This window comes from Pyrus communis, chromosome 4 (genome assembly GCF_041283825.1).
Source record: "Pyrus communis isolate YQ-2024b chromosome 4, ASM4128382v1, whole genome shotgun sequence".
NCBI lineage: Eukaryota > Viridiplantae > Streptophyta > Magnoliopsida > Rosales > Rosaceae > Pyrus > Pyrus communis.
In genome coordinates this window covers 5,114,503-5,134,080 of record NC_142568.1, presented here as the reverse complement: position 1 = coordinate 5,134,080, position 19,578 = coordinate 5,114,503, and the positions used below count along the sequence as shown (strand labels likewise).

The following is a 19,578-nucleotide window of genomic DNA, read 5'->3' as shown; positions in this document are numbered from 1 at the left end:
ACATGTGGCCGGTCATGCTCCCTATAAAAAACTCATTCTACACACTTCTCAACAAAGTTGAAGTGAATTCTATATAACTTAACCCTAAATCTCTCTCTCTCTCTCTCTCTCTCTCTCTCTCTCTCTCTCTCTCTCTCTCTCTCTCTCTCTCTCCCTATAAAATCTGACTTAGACATTGGAGGTTCATAAATTGATGCGGAGATTTTGATATATGTGGGAAGCGAATTTGAATGCCTATTGTCTTCTACAAACTACCCACCCTTATAAACACTCAATAGAAAGTCCATATGTTGTGTTGTTGCAGAGACAACCATAGGAGGTTTTGACTTCTGTCCATGAAAGAGAGTCAAATCTCTCCATCACAGCGATATAATATGTAGTTAGTTTTGGGAAATAATATCAACAGTTCATGACATTAACTTGCCCTTTGATATATATAACAGTCAACAAGCTAATTGCCTGTGATTAAATCATTGATATTAGTCCGTAATTACATTCCTACTAATTTGTAGGATTACTTGAGGGTTGATTTTTGTTTGAATTCAAATTCAACGTTAATCTTAGGATTCAAATTCAACGACGTGCTTAGCGCTAGCTTCACATGTATGTAGTACAAAAGCGTAGATTATTGCACCTAGACTGTTACTTTTTGCATGGACTCGTCTGTCTACATTTTTAGTGAGCATATTACACTTTTAACAGTGTAGGAAATTTATTGCTGTTAGTTATAAAATATTCATCATAGCCAGGATGATAATATTCTTTTCTACTGCATTTATACCAATGCTCGGACGTTGTATGCGTTGTATTAAGGATTCATTCCACACTATGCTCTGCTGCATTTATACCGATGCTATAAACAACTGTTTCGATTGAATATTGCACTTTTTTGAATTTCGCCCCTCCCCTCGGCAAATCATGGCTTTGCCACTGGAGTTGGAGTGTGTCAGCATATGTTGTTTTGTTTCAACCTATGATAATTCATGCTTTACAAATTGAAGTTATTTCATAGGTTTTACTGATGCTATTTCAGGGATGGCAACGTCCTTGCTGTTATCTTTTTCTATTTAATGAGATAAAGAGTTTAATGTAAGGCTTACAAATTCATCTAGGAAGATATTTCTGCAATTCTCTCTTCAAGTATTGTATATTAGGAATTGGATTTCATCCGGATCCATTTTGTGGGAATCTTAAAGATCCTTACATCTTAACTATTCATCATGTATCGTGCGGTAAAAAATCATTTGACTTTTTTTATTTAAAATTAAACACAAATAGCATCTGATGAAGATTAACCATACGATATACGATGAACGACTAGAATATAAAAATACCTACAAAATGAATCTGAAGAGGATCATCTTCCTGTATATTAGACCTCCGACCTCACTAAATAGTTATGAGAGCACTCTGCTAGTGCCACAAGGAGTTGAGAGATGGAATGACTGACTACATCTTAACACATCGAGATTCGTCATTGCTTCCAATGAGAAATCGCCACGTCAACTAAGTCGACGCGTCTCTCAGACTGACAAAATTGTCACTTGCATAAACTACATAATCCTTCCACATAATGCCTAACAAGGCTTCCAAAAAAGGTTATTTTAGTCAATTAGACGAAATCATAAATCAAAACAATAATTTTGTTTTTATTTATTTATTGTTGGAATTTAATCACACTTATTACTGTACCCATTAAAACCGGGTATAAATAAACAAAAACAAATAAAAGACCGGAAGAAAAACGAAATGAAATTATTTTGGTCGTAAATTAAAAAATATAAAAAATAAAAAACAAAAAGAGTGTGTAAATGGCGCAGTGAGTAGTTGTTGAAATCGCCAGATTGCGACTTTTGATTTCATCAATTCTGTTTGATCTTCGTCGAATTCAGAGCTTCTAATCATCCTCCCATGGCTGCTCCGTTTTTCTCAACGCCTTTTCAGCCTTACGTTTACCAGGTACTCATTTTTTATTTATTATTTTATGAATACATTATTATTATCATTATTTTTTTTATAGTCATCTGTTTGGTTGCCGAGAAAGCTCTGGAAAAAATATAGAAAATTGGTTAATTTCCGTATCAGTTATGTTGATAAGTTCAGTTGATTACTGAATTGCAGAGACTGAATTAAGCATTTGAATATATTTTTTTGGGTTTTTGTTTGGTTTTGATCTGGTGTTTTTGCTTCAAGTTAGGGATTTGATTCGTGTTACTCGTGTGGTGCTGGTGATTGGCTAAAATTGATCTGTGTTTATCAGCTGTACTGTTTGGCTTAATTACTTTCAATGTTTAATTCAATGTCTAAGATTTGCTTAGGTAGTGTTCAGTTGATGGATGTTTGGATGCATCTCTGCCTCTTAGTTTATGAAAATCATGTATTATGGGAAGAAATTGCGGGTACGCGGGTAGTATGATCCATCAAATCGACATTCCAACTTCAGTGGTCGGTTCAGGTGGTAAGAGGTTCATTATGCCATTAACATGTCTGGATGTACAGGTGATAGATGCTGCTTTCATGGATTGTGCTACCATTAACCTATAACTTCATCCTCCAAACGGAGATACTCAGCCACTCGTTAACGGGTCGACTTGATAGTGGCTTCTATAGCCGTTCATATTTCCTTTTGTACAAGCAGAACTACTATTAAGAAAGAATGGTGAATGTGTTTTGACTTGTATAGAAGTATATGATTTAAACCAACTCATGCATGTTCTATAGGAAGTATAAACTATACATGGACTACTCTCTACTGATTTTTATTTCTTATATTATTATGTCTGCTACTATTTCTGCCACTTGGACATTTATTCGCAGACAAATGCAGTAATTTGAGTAGAATTCCTTCTGTCTGCAACAAGAGGCCTCCTTCAACAAACCAACTTTTGTCTTCGTTTTTGCAAGATTTTGTTGAATTACATTTTTGGTTTAAACATTGTAGTTTGATACATGGCAATCTATAATACACTTTGAATCAAAATGTCTAGTCATTGGTGGGTATTGGTAGTAATCTCATGTTAATGGTCATTACGCTGGTTTATGGTGTCTGGTTTGTTCCGCCAATATTTAATTGTCAACTTTAATGGAAAAAAATGAAGTTGGATTGCGTAACTTAAACGTCACTAATGTTTGTATCTTCTATAATGTACTGTAGAGTCCACAAGATGCCGTGACACCTTTTCAAATTTTGGGCGGTGAAGCTCAACTGGTTCAGGTACATGCCATAAGAATCCCAACCTATATCATGTGTGTGTGTGTGTCTCCTGTATGTATTTTCTCCTCATCTTCTCAATTTCGTTTTCATCACTAGATTTAAAAACTTCTGCATTTGGTTTATCAGATAATGTTGAAGCCAGACGAAAAGGTTGTAGCCAAGCCTGGTAAGTTGCAAGCCTGGGCTTTACTTTCTTTGAGGTGCATTGTCATGATGAAGTTATCTAAATTGTTTCCAAGCCCTTAGAAAACATGTAATTTGTTGTCGCTATCGCATTTGCAACTGATTGAGGAATAAATTTTAGGTTCAATGTGCTTCATGTCTGGGTCGATGGAATTGGAAAATGTCTTTGTTCCTGAAAATGAAGGAAGCATGTGGCAGTGGATTTTTGGGAAGACAGTCAGTAGCATAGTTTTTCGTAATGCTGGTCAAGGTGATGGATTTGTTGGAATTGGTGCACCTTATCTTGCTAGAGTTCTCCCGGTTGGTGATTTTAAGCATGCCAAATTTATGTGAATAAAGCACTTTTTTTTATTACTTAGCATTGCTCTTGACCCCAAACACGGTAAATGGCTTAGTTTAGTTTCGGTTGTCTGTTTTTTTGTTTCTTTGGACAGATTGATTTGGCTATGTTTGGTGGAGAGATTTTGTGCCAGGTATATATAATTTTTCTGTTGAGTAACTGTTTCCTGTCAGTTTCTGTTATTCTCCTAGTTTTCGGTGAACAAATTTAGCCATTGCATGCTTTCTGTTACAGTCAATTTATACTAGTCTTAATCAACTGGAAATTTATGGAGTTCTTTACAATTTTTGTAGCCAGATGCATTCCTTTGTTCTGTGAATGATGTTAAAGTCAGTACTACACTCGACCAAAGGGCACGTAATGTTATTCCTGGTCCAGAGGTGAGATATAACGGAAGTTTCAGAACTTCTTTTGAATTTTCTTAGGCTGATCTTACAGCCTTTTCTAATTCGTCACTTTAATTGTTTCTCAAAGTCATTTGTATTATCTTTATCTTTCTGACGGCTGTGATAACACTATTACAGATATTTCTAAGACAGAAGCTGTCTGGCCAAGGTCTTGCATTTATCCTTGGAGGTGGATCTGGTAAGTGTTTAAATTTCAGATTCACCCTTTTAAAATTATGGTGTGCCCCAATATCTGCGGAGAATTTCAGTTCTTGCTTTAAAGTGAAGGCATTTTATGCCTGTAAAAGGTTTACATTTCTCGGTGGTTTATTTCCATGTTTTCCATAATTTGTTCAGTCATTTAGTTTATAATTCTCAATTCAGATGTGTTGGTGTACTTTCCAAATCGGATTACCTTCATTTTTTGTCACCTTTTTCCTTTCTGTTTTTGATCTGACAGGTTGCCTTGAATTCCAAACCAACCTGTTTATAGTGTGTTTTTGTTTCTGTTTTGTTTTGTTTTTTTTTTTGTTTTTTTGTTTTTGTTTTTTGTTTTTTTTTTTTTATGCATGAGAAAATAGCGTTAAAGGACTGATTACCTCTTCTTGGAAAGTATAAGGTGCCATTTGATAACCATTATGTTATCAATTATCAGTTTTGTTTTCACTTTTTCTAAAAACTGAAAACTTGAATAATGAAAACTAAAAACTCAAAACAAAATGGTTATCAAAGAACCCCTAAATTAGCTAGGATTAAGGATTACTTAAGTTACGGAAGGATTTATCACCCCAAGACTAATTGCAAGCCTTTCTGGTTTCATCTTTTGCCAGTTGTACAGAAAAATCTTGAAGTCGGCGAGGTGTTATCTGTTGATGTGTCTTGTATAGCTGCCGTGACTGCAACAGTTAATATCCATATCAAATTTAGTGGTACCATGAGAAGAGCACTGTTTGGTGTAAGTTGCTTCCATTTCCTTCAGTTTGCACTCTTTTTTATTGCTTCTGTTTATATTATGAGCTGCTAATGCAACTGAAAGATTCAAGAATTGCTTTGGACCACATTGAACAAAATTAGCGTTATCCTTGTATAGTTGCATTACATTTAAAATATTGCTGTCCAAATTTATCGGCATGACACATAAGAGGCAATTTAATTGAACCATCCCCGGCGGATTATTAAAAGAATCCTCCCCCAAGCTGAAAAAGATACTTTGAGTGAAAACCTTTTCTAATATGCTTTCCAGCTCCCTAAATTATATAACTTAAGCATGCTATTTCTTTCCATTTCCAATTTCCAAGAATCAAGTATTCCTAACAGTTGACCAAATCACAGAGTGACAATCTGGTAACTGCTGTTCTAACTGGGCCAGGCATCGTCTTCATTCAGAGTTTACCTTTTCATCGATTTTCTCAGCGTATTGCTAGGTAATTTTTTTTGCAACCATAAATTCCGCAGAGATAGTCAAGTACCTGAACTTAATCGATTTCTCTTCTCCAACATTTTGCTCAGTTTCATCTGCTTACTGCTGCTTTATTTCTAGCTTTAACAAATAGAATGTATGGTTTTGTTTACAGGGCTGTTACATCTCCAAACATGAGGGAAAATCCGAAGTTCTACGTGCAGATAGCCATTTTCTTTTTCCTGGCATATGTTGTGATTGTATCTTCGTTAATCTTGACCGATGTATGAATTTCACCTCTTTTTCCTTTTCATCTTCGATCCACAGAGATACCAGTATCATATCCGTTGTTTTTCAACAGTGGTTTCTGTAGCTCAAGTCGGTTTCAGCATGATCAGATCAATAGATACAGAAGATTTTAGATTTTGTTCACTTCGATTTCTGTTGTACTTTGCCTAAAATTCTCGGTCAATCATAGGGTTGTAGACGAGTTCCTGACTAATCCGTACTGTAAAGTACGGATTGAGTTGTAAATTAAAGCCTTGCGTTATGTTATCTGAGTTTCCTTTTACTCGCAAATTAGCCTGCAAGTAATTTGTTCGTTTACTTACTATAGCGTCGATGTCTGATTATGTTTCGAACACTGAAATCTGAACCAACCAAAACAATGTGACTCAATTGAAATGAAATTTGTAGCTATATATTGCAGATTAACGAGAGCTTACGAAATTGTATCATGCATACATACATTACATGTAGTTGGCTTGCTGCCACTCTACTTTGAGCATTCAAATAAACTACACTCGTTAAAATAAAATTTGTATCTAGTTTTTGAAAGCTAATGAATCAAAAGCAATTAGCTACCAAATCACTCGTGTCAAAGCTACACGAAAATAATAGAATTCGATGTAGGCAGAATATTGCTTTGTCTCCAAGGGATTGCGCGTGGAATCTTGTAGTTGCCAACGAAGAAGGGATGTCGGAGTACTTCATCAGCAGTAGGCCTCGCGGAAGGGTCCCAAGAACAAAGGGAAGAAATCAGCTGGATGGCAGATCTGCTCGCGGAAGGAATCATCGCAGGCAGACCAACACCGTGAAGCTGTGGAAACTGATAGTTCAAGTTTTGGGCAAGAAGCTGTCCCTCTGGCCAAGACTCCCAAGTGGGAGTGCCAATGACACTGCAAATCTTGAACATCTGATCATCAGGACTTTGACCGGGAAATAGAGGCTGGAACGAAAACAGCTCCGCCATGATGGCGCCCATTGCCCACATATCGACCTTAGGACCATACAACCCTGACTGAAGCAACACCTCAGGAGCACGATACGGACGAGTAGTGACGTACTCTGTATAGGGAGGAGGTGCATCAATCTCCTTAGCAGAACCCAAATCGGCAATCTTAACCACACGCACACGGGTCGACGGGAAGATCTGGGTATGGGTAGGAGGGTGGGCGGGCACGGGGGAATTTGGGGAAGATGATCTGACACTGTGAAGCAATGTCTATTTCTTGATTCTGTTTTTTAACATTTGGATTCAAACGCTGCATTGAAACTACAATTTGATGCTTGAACACAAGTACGCAAAGCTAAGACATAACGGCAGCGATTTTATCAACCACGTTTTCCATTGTTATCCAAACATTCATTTTAATACCACAGTGACAACAATTACAAAACATACTTGGCACCAAGTTGTTAGTTATATGACACATCAGAGGGTGGGTCAAAGGATCTCAAAACAAGGAGAGCACAGTTTGCTGCATATCCGAAAGTAAAACTCCTAATAACTGAACATTTTTTTACCATTTTTCTACAGGTCAATTGTTGCAGTGCGACTTACCTCAATCCTCAATCATTGCTACATCTTCTGCCTGTCGAACAAAGGGCGAGCCTTCAGCAGAGACTTGCCGTTCCAATGCCAAATTAGCAATAAATTTCCTAGAAAGCTCCTCCAGATTTTCAACCGTGAGCAAAGTACATCCAGATACAGAATGCTTCTTCTGAATCAGTTGATTTCCATGAACCACCACCAAGCAATGTTTCACCGTCTCCATTAGCTTCTTCTGACTGCTTGGAAGCAGGTAACAAGAAACTCTATCCCTCTCCCTTCTCAAGCATTCCTCGACCTTCAACATGTAATCCGCATACGAGTACTCCAAAATCCAACTTGATGCTTTATGCAAATAGTACTTGCGAGTATCAATGAGCATGTATTCTTCGAAGTCCTTTTCATAAGCATCCAATTCTCCCATTTCAATTTCAACATATATATTTATCACATTCTTCAGTAGTTCTCTGTCAATTTTCTCTCCCTCGCGTTCTTTATGCATAAGTCCAAGTACATAATATCTCACATTAGCATTTACCTTCTGATAAACCAAATTACGGAAGCAGTTAAGTACAACTTCATTCGGCCCAGGAAGTGATGTCTGATTCCGAGTGATGCCATGGTCATAAAGAAAACAAAAGAAGTGTGAGAGCCACCTAAACATAACTTTATAATTTACCCAATTTTTGACATACTCCTGCAACATAAACTCATCATGCTTCTCCATTAGGGGCGGCAGCACTGTTGAAGAAATGTATTCCTCAATTGTCTCCTGATACTTTTCATAAAGCTGCCGAGAATAATTATGAGGAGGTTGTTGAATAGACATGTTATAGATAGTTGTGTAAAGGCTCATATATTCTTCTGAGGTGAACTGAGGTTCTGATGATCCTTGTATAATCCTGTTCATCTTTGCGATCCCCTGCTGTACGTAGTCCCATCCTTGATCCCACTCGATAACTTGGTAACCCATTGTTGTTGCCAGAAATTTAAAATCCTCCAACTATTGAAAAAAACACACACAAGATTTGCTATCAAGCTAGATACCTTGAGTGATTAAAAATTTACAATTTGGATGTTGTATCAGATTCTTCTCCTTTCATCAATTCATAACAACCACAAGCTAACATGTTAAACTAGTCAACTCTGAATCCATAATAGCATTCCTTTTTCCCGTAAGCTAACCTCGATGACCAAAACAGCATACAAACAACAGAACCCAACTGAAAGCTCTCCTTGATTTCCATTTTCGACATATACAGCATGAACGGGCTATGATGTTGACTTTACGAGGAACGATTCAAAAGGGTATTGGACTAAACTCAGTGCCGGTAGCAATGACTGAAAAATAATATACACATTTGGACAGATTTTTCTTTTATAGAGAAATCGGCATCTGTATCCCTGCAGGATCTCAACTACTCTCCTCATTACACCTTAAGCACTGACGGATTTCGAGTTTTTCTTGTTGGTATAATGTATCGATCCTTTTATAAAAAAATAAATGTGTATGTCTCAGGAATTGGATAATCCTATGCTTTCAAAGCTTGAGCAAATATTCCTCATGTTTCTAACTTCCTACTTTTCAAATAAAGTGTTCTAAAATCCAATTGCATTCTGTTCATTTCGATTGTATTTATAATACTAATAATTCCTAAAGAATTAAAAGCGGAAAATAACCGAAAATTAAAAAAGTAAATGAACAGAAATTATGAACAAGCAGCAGAAAGGGAAGAAGGAATTCACCTTTGACTTGTTCGCCGGTGAAAATTTTTGGTTTGCTTTTCTCCTTTCGGCCGCAATCGACTTCGGTCCTTGTGAATTTGGGAACAATCTTGGTCTCCGATCAAAGTAATTTGAAAGAAGTAATTGGAAAGCAAGTGACGAGAGAACTGCGAAGAGGATCCCAATGAAGCAAATGGAGAGGTAGTTTTTCAGAAGCTCATTTGATAGCAAGCAGATTGTCAGACGCCATGAGAGGCAGAGCTAAAAGCTAGAGGAGAGAAACCCCCAAACCCCATTTGCATATACCACAGAGAAATAAGGATATTTCAATATGGTTCGTGTGGTTTTCATTGTTACCTTCAAGTCCTCGTTGTTTTCTGCTTGTTTCAGTTGAGTCCCCATTGTTTGTATTGGGGCCGGCTTTTCACTAATTATCTCTTAGTTTTACTTTTAACGATACTAGGTAGCGTCGGTTTTGTAATTAACAGAAAATTTGAATGATGGATAATTTAAAGTGATGAGAGATTCATTATCACCTGATGCTCTAGTTAAATTAAGAATGTCACAAGCTTTCGAGTTAGTAGATTAAACGTCACTGCTAACATTATTAACCTAACCTAATGTCATGCATGATGCTATACTTGAGAGTATCGTACATGACATTAGGCTCCTTGCCCAATGACTCCAATCAGTCTCATTTAAGTTCACCAATCGAAAGTGCAACCAAGCTGTGCATGCTATAGCTTTCTATGTATCCTAAACTTGGGCAGCAATTCACGGAACTATATTGGGTCAGAGTTTATTTTCAATTTTTTGGTAGAAGAAGTAAATATTCCCATTCGATTATAAATAAAATCTATCTTACAAAAAAAATAAAAAATAAAAATCTTTAACTCATTTATTACTAATTAGCTTACCCTCACCCAAATTCATATTTTAATATTGGGTAATGTTAGAGAAACCAATTTTTTATTTCAAATGTTGTAAATCAAATGATGTGGTTATTGATGATTGGTTATTACTCAAGTGTTGATTAACATACTTATTTCAAATTGGTAACATATAATTTGATTTGCAAATTCGATTTAAAAATTTAGTCTTCCTAACGTGCTTATTAAGTATATCAAGATATGCTCCTCACTGTATGCGACTACATAGATCCTTAGATATTGTTTGACTGCAAAGAGCAAATTACACATTTAGTCCATGTAATTTGATCCATTTTGCAATTTGATAACATAATTAACTCTAGTTCTGCATTTGATAACTTAATTAACTTTCATCCAAATCCCTAACCCCATGTTATTGTTCAAGAATAAAATCAGATGTGACGGATACGTTATGAGGAGACCACGCAATACCACGTTGAATTTCTGTACTGTTAATAGGGACTTAGCGAAATTGAAGCTATACAAAGTCGGAAATTTACTTTGGAAGGGAAGTTTTCTTCAGTTTTGTTATGTAGCAAAAATCATAGGCAATAGTTTGTTGAACTTGGCGCAGGAAATGACAAAATTGTTGCACAAACATTCGATCTGCAGAAACGTTGCAGCTTAAATACATTATTACATTGGCAACGGCTTGGCATTTCTATATAGAAAGAATCAGACCCTCCACATTGGCATCTCTAGCCAAAGTATTAGCTACATTGTAATGTTTGGAAATTGAAAGAAAATCAAGAAGAAAGCTGAAGAGAAGAAAGATCAACACAGAGAGTTTTACAGAGAGATAGATTTAGAGAGAGAAATATGCTTTTGTATTGATTGATGGAATGAAGGTTACACAACTGTTTTTATAAGGGAGAGCCTAACTACTCTAACCAACTTACTAACTGTATTGCTAACTTGTATACTTAATACTCCCCCTCAATCTCAACTGGGGAAACCCAGTTTGAGATTGGAAGAACATCTACAATCACTGAACACAATGTTGAACCATCTGCAATCTTGCAATCCCACAGCAAAGTCTCATGAGCAACTCTTTTGACACACCAAATTCCTTATCGAAAAGTCACTTCTCCATCATGTTTACCGACAAACTGGACTCCATCAATCAGCTTTTCAACAGGACATTTGAGAGGCTCATCAGCAGAAGGGGGTTCACCCTTCACAACTTTAGTAGTATCAATTCTTAGTACACGCTTTCCAAACCCAACCACCAAAACCTCTTGTTTATGACAGTGCCAACAAACTCGTGGATGAACAGCTTCCCCCTCTCCAACTATTTGAATAGCAATCACAACCTTTCCAGTGATTTGTGGCGTACCTTCTTCATCTGGACCTTTTGAAATTTTCCATACAAAGAGTCGTCCATCTACACTAACACTAGCCAAAAAGTGAACATCCTCGGCAAAGAAAGCCATGTCTGTGACCCTCTGTGTATGAGCTCGAAACAAAGATCTCAATGCAGTGTGTATATTCAACACCCGAATGTTGCCCTGCTACAATCCATAGCATATGTACGACTTATTAACCGCAATTTGGCGGCCAAGCACAAGCTGAGGATCCGAACCATACTTGGTTATGGGTGTAACTTCGAGCTGAGGTTGAACCTCACCCTGCAACCTAACGTCCACATCGTAAACCACGTTATTGCCAACCAAATGCCGGCCTTTCGGTAGCTTATTGCTGGGCATTTGAATCCATCTGCCTCTCGTAGGAGTTTCAATCGAAGAACAGCCTCTTATAAAATTGTAACACACCCTCAGGCCGGTTATAACAACTTCTTGCGGGATTACCCTTCGTGGGATTTACCGTCAACAACTTCATTTAACATTGGCTTTGGCCTTTAAACAGAAAAATAACAAACTATAGTGTGGCATCGGCCTTAATTATAGCACCACGGGATCGCCCTTTGTGGATTTTACCAAAATACAACTACTCTTAACAGTGGCATCGGCCTTCACAATTTCAACAACAGAAAATCAACATCTATGTAGGATTACCCTTCGTGGGATTTACCTACTTACATCACAGAATTACCCTTCGTGGGATTTACCGCTTACAACTTCATCAAACTTCATCATATAACCGGACTTACTGTAGATTCATGCTAACAATTGAGTTGGTTAGACTCGACATTATAGGCTGTAATAAGGAAAATACTGCACCACTCCTTAGTTAGCTGCTGAACAATCTTCTTAGACATTACATTTTTGAATTTTGACACAAACCATAATCGGAACAACCACAAAATTGTACATACTAGAATGCAAGAATTCACACGCATTTTTCCAAATATATCAAGAGTTGCAGAAAGATCAAACCCAATAACCTTGCAGACTATCAGTGAAGCAGAGAAAGAACTTCTCGAAAATTCTGAGCTTGGCATTTCGTCAAACACTTGGGCTGCACATAGGTCTAAACATTCTTCCATACCAGAGAACAGAGCACATATCAAAATTGAAATTTTATATATGAACCATGGATGGCGAGAGGTCCGTGAGCTCTGCATCCCCATTCACCCATCAAATCTTTCAAGAAATTAAGAGAGAGAGAGGGAGGGAGAGAAGAAAGATCAAGAATTAAGAGAGAAAACCAGAAATCTCTATCGTTCTAGAACCCGAAAATACGAAGAAATACGCGAAGATGGTGGTGAAAGACGGAGAGAAGTCTCTGTGAGATTAATGCTTCTTGCATTGCGTAATCAACCCTTTCAGTCGATAGAGTTTTGGGAAAGAAAATTTTCTGGGAAAATGTCAGATTCCGGTGAACAAGGGACAACAATGTCTGGGCAAGTTTCCGATTCCGATGAACAAACAGCACTAAGTTCTACGCAATTGCCAGATTCCAGCGGAGAAGAAGCACAAGATTCTGAGGAAAACATCGAATCCAGCGAGCCGGTACCTCCAACTCCTGCGAATACACCGGCTTCCAGTGTAGGAGAAACCGCAGGGGAAAAGAATTTTGATTTCGAGGATGTAAGAGCAGCACTTGCTGAGACTATTCCGGGTTTCGTTGGACAACAAGCACACCAAGACTCTGTCCGATTTGTATCTGGTGACAAATTTTCGGATTTCGGAACACCCTCAACATCTTGTTCTCTGAGGATTTCTGGCATTCGAAGCAAGAAACGGAGAAAGAACCCAAGAACAATCACAGAAGCACCGAAAATCTAATGAAAATTTGGAAAGAAATTAAGCTATATACAGATGAAAACTAATAGGAAATGGAACCACCAGAATCAATGGCGTGAGCCTAGTGGCTCTGATACCATATTAGCTACATTGTAATGTTTGGAAATTGAAAGAAAATCAAGAAGAAAGCTGAAGAGAAGAAAGATCAACACAGAGAGTTTTACAGAGAGATAGATTTGGAGAGAGAAATATGCTTTTGTATTGATTGATGGAATGAAGGTTACACAACTGTTTTTATAAGGGAGAGCCTAACTACTCTAACCAACTTACTAACTGTATTGCTAACTTGTATACTTAATACAAAGCACCAGATCCAGAATCTGAATGCTTCAATTGAGTTGCGTAGACCACCAGCAGCTCATGTTCGACTTTCTCCACTAGCTTCTGCTCACTGCTTGAGTCCAGGTAATGAGAAACTCTAGCCCTCTCCCTTCGCAAGCATTCCTCAGCCCTTAACATGTAATTCATATTAGGATCCTCCGAAACCCAACTTGATGCTTTACAAGAATAGTATTTTCCAGTGTTCGTTAGCATATGCGCTTCAAAGTCCTCTTCATAAGCATCCATTTGTCCCATGCCAATTTCAACAAATATATTGATCACACTCTTCAGTAGGTTTCTGTCAATTTTCTCCGCTCTTTATTTATAAGACCAATTACAACAACTCTGGCATCAACCTTGGTCTCTCGATAGACCAAATCACGGAAGCTGTTAAGTCCAACTTCATTTAGGTTCACGAGTGATCTGTCAGCGATGATCAAGATAATGAAAGAAGCGCGACAGCCATCTAACCATAACTTTACGGTTTGTCCAACTTTTGACAAACTCCTGCAACATAAACTCGCCACCTCACACATGACCAATTCTTAAGCTAATCTCCAAAACCCTGAAGCCTACACTGGTCCTGAACAAGTGTACATTGGTGATGGCAAAGGTTTGCCTATCACTCACTCTGGTTCTACTGTTTTGCATACTCCCAATAATGTGTTTAATTTGAATAAAGTCTTATATGTTCCTGATTTAAAACACAATCTTTTATCTGCAAATCAGTTTATGATTGACAATCATTGCTCATTGCATCTTTATCCTTCTCACTTCACTGTGAAGGATTTTTCTTTGGGGAGGATGCGTTTTAAAGGACCTGTTTAGCATGGTTTCTATCCATTTCTTTTCTCATCATCACCAACTGGTTCTCCTCAAGCTCTTACAGCCTTTGTGAAAGCCTCATGAGATATCTGGCACAACAGATTGGGTTACCCCTCTGTGAAAATTGTCAATAAACTAGTCTCTCAATCTTGTATTTCAATTTTACCTAATGCTGCTAAGTTTTTCTGCTCATATTGTGCGTTAGGCAAATGCTCTCGGCTTCCTTTTGTATCTACTGTTTCTACAACTAGTAAGCCTTTAAAACTCATTCATACTGATGTTTGGGGCCCCTCACCCGTCACATCTTATCAAGGTTTCAAGTACTATGTCATTTTTGTGGATGACTATACAAGATATTGCTGGTTTTATCCATTGAAATACAAGTCTGATGTACTGTCCATTTTTATTCAATACAAATCTATGGTTGACAATGCTTTGTGTACAAAGATTATTGCCTTAAGGTCTGACTCTGGTGGTGAATTCTTGAGTACTTCTTTCTCAGTTTTCTTGGCTCACACACGATATTCGGCACCAACTTACTTGTCCACACACCCTTGAACAGAATAAGTGTGCAGAACGCAAGCATTGCCATTTAGTGGAGACTGCTCGAACTCTGTTAGCAGCTTCTAAAGTTCTTCACATTTACTGGGTTGAGGCCTTTGCCACTGCAATCTATCTCATAAATCGATTTCCTACAGTTTCTAGATCATCTTCTTAGGAATCCCTATTTCATCAACCACTCGATTATGATTTTTTGAAAGTATTTGGTTGTGCTTGTTTCCTTTGGTTAAAGCCTTATACATCCTCTAAGTTGGATCCTAAAAGCAAGCCTTGTGTCTTTCTTGGCTATAGCTTGAATCACAAGGGGTACCAGTGTCTTGATATTGCCACCAAAAGACTATACATTTCCCGACATGTTTTGTTTAATGAATCCAGCTTTCCTTTTTCATCATCTATTGCCTCACACACCTGCCACCACTTTCCCTTCCAGCTCTGTATCCTCTATTCCTTCTACTTTAACCTTTACTTTTCATTCCTTACCTACCACTTCATCTACCACTTCATCTATCACTTCCCCACTACAATTTTCAACTTCCCCTTTACCTACCACTTTACCTTCCTCTTCATCCTTACACTATGTCCCTTCCATCCCTCCCGTAGCTGTCTCAGAACCTATTACCACCAACCCTACCCAACCCATTAATGCTTACTCAATGCAAACAAAGTCCAAATCTAGAATTTTCAAGCCTAAAGCCCTCACTGCTACTAAACACCCCTTATCTTTTCATCTTTCAGTGGATTATCTACCTACAACCTATCTTCAAGCTTCCAAGTATCTTCATTGGCGCCAAGCAATGCAAGAAGAAGTCACTGCACTTCTCACTACTGGAACCTGGTCTCTTGTTCCTCAATCTTCTTCCCAGAATGTTGTAGGATGCAAATGGGTGTTTCGCATTAAAAGGAAACCTGATGGTACTGTCGATAGGTATAAAGCTCGGTTAGTTGCAAAGGGTTTCAACCAATAGGAAGGTCTTGACTATACAGAAACCTTTAGTCCTGTTGCCAAACCAGTGACTATTCGACATCTCCTTACTCTTGCAGCTCAATATGATTGGTTCTTAAACCAACTTGATGTTAGTAACGCTTTTTTACATGGTAGCCTATCTGAATCAGTGTTCATGCACCAGCCTCCTGGTTTTGAAGATTCTACTAAGCCCTCTCTTGTGTGTCACTTGCACAAATCATTGTACGGTTTAAAACAAGCTCCGCGAGCTTGGTATGAGAAGCTCCATAGGGCTCTTCACTCTCTTGGTTTTGTAGGATCTTCCAATGATCATTCTCTGTTTATTAAAAAGGCTCCCAATTTGGTTTTCATTCTTATCTATGTGGATGACATTTTGGTCACTGGTCCTAATGTCGGAGCATGTAAACAAGTGATCCAACAGCTCAGTTCTTTATTTCCTATCAAAGATCTTGGAGCTCTCCATTACTTTCTTGGCATTGAAGTCAAAAGATCTTTTTCAGGAATCTTTATATCTCAGACCAAGTATATCTTAGATTTGCTTTTAGCAAATATGGCCGAGGCTAAGCCATGCAGCACACCCCTTAGCACCTATAAACTTGATCATGAGTCTCCCTTACTTGCAAAACCTAGCTTTGAAAAACCAGTTTTTTTTTCACATCTGTTTTACATAAAAGTTTACCAAACATTATAATACTGCTTTTTTTTTTTTTTTTTTTTTTTCAAAAGCACTTTTACAAAAAGGTTTAACAAACGCTCTGCTGCTTTATTTCACAGCTGCTTATTCTCATAGCACAGCAGAAGCAGTTTTTTTTCAAAGCACAACAATACCAAACCAGCCCTAAGTCCACTCCCTCCCCTTAGTGTAGATAACATCATATGGTAAAAAAAAAAATGATCATTTAATAACTAATTGAAATTGAATCACATTATTATGAGCGTGTGAGAGATTTTTTTTATAACTGGCACTATGCACCTCTTAAGTGTGTGAAAAAGACATTTTTTGAATCACAGCGCGCTAAGCGCGACTTAGACATTTTAAATGTATTTATATGCGTGAATTGCTTCAATATTTTTTTTTATTTCGTTAATTTTTTTTATCACTGATGTTACGTGCCTCTTAAAATGTTTTGAACACAACATTCATGATTTTCTCATTTTTTATTATATTTTTCTTCCCCATCACGTGGGCACCATCAACTTTGTCATTTGTTTATTATTTTATCTCTTCCCTTTCATTTTTTATTCTTTTATCTCTTCCCATTTATATTTATATTATATTTTATGATGACCAAATTACCAACTTACCCTTGCATAATTTGATATATTATTTTGGGCAAGTTTTGAATTTTTTTGGCTGAGGGGCAGTTTGGTCCAGTTATTTTTGTCAAAGTGGGTGACACCAAAATTTTTGTCTCATGCGTGACCCCAAATTCCATTGTTCATCACACTGCTCTCCACTGTTCATCACACTACCTGCTTTATATTTAATAGATAGATATGCTTTTTGTAAAGAAAACAGAAGGTGGAATTGTCTTTAATAATTTTCTTCAATTAAATAATTCTTTCCCGGACAAGGTATTATGTACAGAATACTACAATCAATACATAGCTAATATTATGCCAAAAAAAAAAAAAAAAAAAAAAAAAAAAATTATGGCATGAAAGCCATGATCCACAAGTTGTGGCATTTGACTCATGCTAGAAAAGGTAAAGTAGAGTGATTTTGTATAAATTAATAAAAGAATTACAATATCAACAATATTTATGTTAATTATAAATATGTCAATCATGTACTGTGATACATAAATACATTTAAAATAATAAAAAATAACAAAATCTGCCACTACAACTGTTATCTACTTTAACAGACACTCACTTTCACATTTATTTATTTATTTTGGAATAGGTCAAATACCAATCAGACACTGTAATGCAATGTTTGTTTTCTAATTCTGTTTTTTACATTTGGATTCAGAAGCTACATTGCAGTGTCCGTTTCTTGGTTTCGTTTTTTTCCACCACTTAAACGCCTCATATGTCACATCCCGGCCCGGGGCGGATCACTTCCCGGACCCGCTCCACCACCGTAGCACGATATTGTCCGCTTTGGGCTTACCATTCCCTCACGGTTTTGTTTTTGGGAACTCACGAGCAACTTCCTAGTGGGTCACCCATCATGGGATTGCTCTAGCCCCTTCTCGCTTAACTTCGGAGTTCCTATGGAACCCGAAGCCAGTGAGCTCCCAAAAGGCCTCGTGCTAGGTAGGGATGGGAATATACATTTAAGGATCACTCCCCTGGGCGATGTGGGATGTCACAATCCACCCCCCTTAGGGGCCCGACGTCCTCGTCGGCACATTTCCGGCCAGGGATTGGCTCTGATACCAATTTGTCACATCCCGGCCCGGGACGGATCACTTCCCGGACCCGCTCCACCACCGTAGCACGATATTGTCCGCTTTGGGCTTACCATTCCCTCACGGTTTTGTTTTTGGGAACTCACGAGCAACTTCCTAGTGGGTCACCCATCATGGGATTGCTCTAGCCCCTTCTCGCTTAACTTCGGAGTTCCTATGGAACCCGAAGCCAGTGAGCTCCCAAAAGGCCTCGTGCTAGGTAGGGATGGGAATATACATTTAAGGATCACTCCCCTGGGCGATGTGGGATGTCACATCATATGTGTCCGTTTTTACATTTGGATTTGGACTAAAATGTAGTGTCCATTTTCTGGTTTTGTTTTTTACTTTTGGATTCATACGCTGCGTTCCAATCTTCATTTCATAGTTTTGTTTTTTTTCATTACTCACACATCTCCTATGTGTCCGTTTTTACATTTGGATTCAGATGCTGCATTGCATTGTCCATTTCTTGGTTTCATTTTTTTCATCATTTACACATCTCCTACGTGTCTATTTTTACATTTGGATTCAGATACTAAATGAAATGTCCGCTTCCTGGTTCTATTTTTTACGTTTGAATTCAGAGGCTGTGTTGTAGTGTCCATTTTCTAGTTTCGTTTTTTTCGTCACCCACACGCTTCCTACGTGTCTGTTTTTACATTTGGATTCATACGCTTAGTCGCAGTGTCCATTTCTTGGTTTCGTTTTTTTCCACCACTCAAACGCCTCCTACGTGTTTGTTTTTACATTTGGATTCAGACTATAATGCAGTGTCCATTTCTTGGTTTTGTTTTTTTACTTTTGGATTCAAACGCTACGTTCCTGTGTCCATTTCATAGTTTCGTTTTTTCATTACTCACACATCTTCTACGTGTTCGTTTTTACATTTGGATTCAGATGCTGCCATTTCTTGGTTTCATTTTTTTTCATTAAGCACACGTCTGCTACGTGTCTATTTTTACATTTGGATTCAGATACTAAATACAACGTCCATTTCCTGGTTTTTTTTTTTTCATGTTTGAATTCAAGCGGTGTGTTGCAGTGTTCATTTTCTGGTTTTGTCTTTTTCATCACCCACACACCTCCTACATGTCTGTTTTTACATTTGGATTCAGATGCTCCGTTGCAATGTTCATTTCCTAGTTCTATTTTTCCATCACTCACAGGCCTCCTACATTTCACACTATAATGGCTTAAAGTGTATATTTGACACACTTTGAAATTTAATAGTCAATAGCCAATTACAAACCAGACATTAACGATCTCCTTTTTATCTCTTGAAGTGCCAGATTGAC

The 19,578-nt window shown here is 37.7% G+C and overlaps 1 protein-coding gene and 3 pseudogenes across 3 annotated transcripts; 1 reads left to right on the top strand and 3 right to left on the bottom strand.

The window, feature by feature from the left end:
* Positions 1–1,685: 1,685 nt before the first annotated feature.
* Positions 1,686–6,101, top strand: LOC137722679 (uncharacterized). 2 transcript variants are annotated; one of them, XM_068461741.2, is made up of 10 exons: positions 1,686–1,959; positions 3,155–3,214; positions 3,341–3,380; positions 3,519–3,697; positions 3,832–3,870; positions 4,031–4,117; positions 4,262–4,322; positions 4,954–5,078; positions 5,456–5,547; positions 5,698–6,101. In XM_068461741.2, exons 1-10 carry the CDS (start codon positions 1,912–1,914, stop codon positions 5,810–5,812), a joined length of 846 nt encoding a protein of 281 aa, XP_068317842.2. In that variant the 5' UTR covers positions 1,686–1,911; the 3' UTR covers positions 5,813–6,101. The 2 variants fall into 2 exon arrangements, with proteins under 2 accessions (XP_068317842.2, XP_088548516.1); XM_088692390.1 differs by having other exon boundaries at positions 1,736–1,959; positions 5,441–5,547.
* Positions 6,102–6,196: 95 nt separating this feature from the next.
* On the bottom strand, positions 6,197–7,153 carry LOC137722681 (cyclin-dependent kinase F-4 pseudogene; annotated as a pseudogene).
* LOC137722678 (cullin-1 pseudogene) lies at positions 7,113–9,414 on the bottom strand (annotated as a pseudogene). The gene is made up of 2 exons (XR_015961505.1): positions 9,100–9,414; positions 7,113–8,356 (listed from the first exon to the last, which is right to left on the bottom strand). The product of XR_015961505.1 is annotated as a cullin-1 pseudogene (transcript).
* A 4,093-nt stretch (positions 9,415–13,507) lies between these two features.
* Positions 13,508–14,050, bottom strand: LOC137721916 (cullin-1 pseudogene; annotated as a pseudogene).
* Between the last annotated feature and the right edge of the window lie 5,528 nt (positions 14,051–19,578).